General features: G+C 40.4%; 1 protein-coding gene across 1 annotated transcript; it reads right to left on the bottom strand.

Moving 5' to 3' along the window:
- Window positions 1–1,110: 1,110 nt before the first annotated feature.
- Window positions 1,111–2,826, bottom strand: LOC141427168 (uncharacterized). The gene is made up of 2 exons (XM_074086404.1): window positions 2,107–2,826; window positions 1,111–1,263 (listed from the first exon to the last, which is right to left on the bottom strand). The coding sequence occupies exons 1-2, from the start codon at window positions 2,824–2,826 to the stop codon at window positions 1,111–1,113; spliced, it is 873 nt and encodes a 290-aa protein (XP_073942505.1).
- Window positions 2,827–3,106: the final 280 nt, after the last annotated feature.

Here is a 3,106-nt window from a genome sequence, read left to right as displayed (position 1 = left end):
GATCTTATTGTCGTCATTTAGCAACTGGCTGAAAGTTTCATCAAAGTCGATGCCCTTTTTCTGTGTATACCCTCTTGCAACTAGCCTTGCCTTAAATTTGTCTAGAGAGCCATCTGCATTGGTCTTGATCTTGTATACCCATTTACAGGATATAGGCTTCTGTCTTTTGGAAGGTCAACCAGTATCCAGGTTTTGTTCTCCTTTAAAGACTTCACCTCATTTTCCATTGCTTTGACCCACTGATCTTTATGCGGACTAGAAATTGCTTCTTTGTAGGTTTTTTGGTTCATTGATCTCGTTAACATCATCAGCTGACATCATAACATAGTCTTCAAAACGATCAGGTTGTCGAATTGACTTCTGTCCCGTAGAGTCATTCTTGTAGCTATTCTCAGCTATATCATCTACGTTATTTCTTGGAGCCTCAGTATCATCATTGTCATCATCATCTAAAGCATCTTCATAAAAAGGTGACCCTGGCAGTGATGCTTCTGAAGACGGCTGAATGATTCCATACCTCTGTCTTGCTTCCTACTTCCTGACTCTCAACATGATCTCCGGCGATGTGGAAGGCCACAACTGATCTAGGCTCATCAGTGCTACTTGCAGTGCGATCCGAGCGGTTTTCAGTGTGATCATCCTCCCTTGCATTACACATCGGTGTTCTGAAAGTGGAAAATAGATTTCAGCTGAGTGCTGCTCCGCTGAATCATCTGGGCCGTAAGGAGTAAGTACTGACTCATTAAATATAACGTCTCTTGACCTTATGAGTTTCCCACTCTTACTTAGTAAGCGGTAGCCTTCATCACCATCAATACATTTTTCAGCCTTTTAGATAGCTTCGCTCTCTTTTGTTGAGGAATATGAGCGTACATTCGCATCCAATTATTTTTAGGTGACTGATTGCTGGCTTTTCTTAACCACAATTCAAATGGTGATTTACCATTTTCTGGAGTTGGGCCGCTTCTGTTTAAAAACGTACGCAGCAGTATTTATCAACTCTGCCCATGTAGCGAGAGGTAATTTCTCATGCATGCATTGTGCGGGCGGCTTCGACTAATGTTCTATTTTCACGTTCGCTAAGGCCATTTTGTTGTGGCGTGTAGGGCATCAGCCTTTCCTTATTCCAGCTTCCCGTAGAATGCACCTTACGTTCTCATTATCGAATTCACCTCCGTTGTCACTCAAAAATTCTTTTACAGAGTGTCCAGCCACTTTACATTCCTGTAACATCTGTCGGAGCTTTAGGTGAACTTCCGATTTCTGTCGCAAGAAATAAACGTGACGATACTTGCTAAGTCATCCTTAAACAGAACGAAGTAACGAAATTTATTGAAGGAAGGCTGGAATGGACCACACACATCAGCGTGAATAATTTCTGCAGGTTCCTTAGCTCGTTCTCTTGTTCCAAACGTTTGCCGGTGAGTCTTTCCGTAAATACATCGGTACATAGTTCAGAATCTAGACGAACTTTAATTCCAAGTTCCCGTTCAATAACTCCTTTGACGTGTTTCTATTCTGGTGAGCTAACCGTTCGTGATAAAGTTGTAGTATATTATCTGTTGACAAGGCGTTCAGATCAGGAATTGACTTTGTAATAGTCTCTACATTAAGCTTGTATAAGCCTCCATTCTTCGTTCTTTTGCCAGTCAATATAACATGTCCATCAACTTTCAGCGAGCAGTTTCCCTTTCAGACATGAAAACACTATTGTTAGTCTGTCTTGAGTGGCCAGCACAGAGAATAGTTTCGCATAATATCAGGTACGTACCAGACATCACAGAGTCTTAGCCTGGACTCTTTGCCTTTGATAACAGTTTTCAAGTCAACAGTACCTTTGCCAATAGCTTTGACAGTAGCTCCATTAGCGGTCGTCACTGTACGAGAATCCATAAAATGCTCGAAACTAGAGAAAAAATCGTTCCGGCAAGTGACGTGACTAGTAGCTCCGTTGTCAACAAACCAACTTGATGCATCATAGTTCATAAGCATTGAGTTAACATCCGTAGTAACTGGCAAGAGCATTAAGTTCAAATTGCTTGATGTCTGTTTATTTTCTGGCTTTGCTGGTTTCCCGTCAGCTTTCCATTTATGACATTGTCTGACCTTATGACCAACTTTTCCGCAGTATCCACATTTCTTCTTTGCTTTATTGCTATTCAGTAGTGCCAGAGCTTCTTCGGAACCTTCATTCTTCAATGACATGACGCGCTCATACGCACAAAGTTGCGTAGTCAGATTTTCTATCGTTTTGTCTGTCTTCGACATCAACATCCAGCTCGATTTGAAAGAAAAATATGCTTCAGGTAGAGTATCGAGAATTTTACAGATTAATAAGATATCTGGTAATTCGGATTTGTCTATCTTCATTAATTCAGTTTTCAAATCTGACCAAATGGTTTTGATTTTGGAGACATGAGTCGTGATGTCATGTGACGGATCTTTACAATAGCCGAAAAACTCCATACAAAGTGCGTAACTCTTGTCTTCAGACTTGCCATCGAATAACCGATGTAATTCATCCCAAACTTCTTTAGACGAGTTAAAACGCATGATCTTTTGAAGAGTTTCGTCTGACATATTTGCAGTAAGCAGTAGTAATGCGGAACTATCAATTTTGTTGTAATGATCGAGAGCTGTATTGTACTGAGAAATTTCATCGGCTTTGCTAGTAGTAGGTTTCACAGGTTTCTCGAGGGTACCGTTTACCGCATCCAATCCACCGGGCATACCTCTAAGTAGTAATGTTGCCTTGAATTTCCATGTAGACCAGTTTTTTACACCTTCCAGGTGACCGATGTCAATTTTGCAACTAGGTGATTGCATTTTGAATCTTCGTCTTCCCGGATTGATTTGAAACTTGGTTTATTACACACTCGATTTATTTATTACTTTCACTCGATTCCTTACGATCTGCTACCATGATAAAACTAATTTATAAATTAGAATAGAGACTCGTGGACTCGTGGTGACAGCATAAACATTATTTTATTAAATCAACACAACGGTTGCTACACGGACTGACATGAGTTATGGTTTTCTCAAAAGAAGAGGTTTTAGTATAAAACAGTCCTTAACATCCTCCCTTTTTGGCAACCCTTAACGG

The sequence above is a fragment of the Choristoneura fumiferana genome, chromosome 4, assembly GCF_025370935.1.
Source record: "Choristoneura fumiferana chromosome 4, NRCan_CFum_1, whole genome shotgun sequence".
Classification (NCBI taxonomy): Eukaryota; Metazoa; Arthropoda; class Insecta; order Lepidoptera; family Tortricidae; genus Choristoneura; species Choristoneura fumiferana.
The sequence above is the reverse complement of the archived record's forward strand: the minus strand, read 5'-3'. Positions and strand labels throughout refer to the sequence as shown.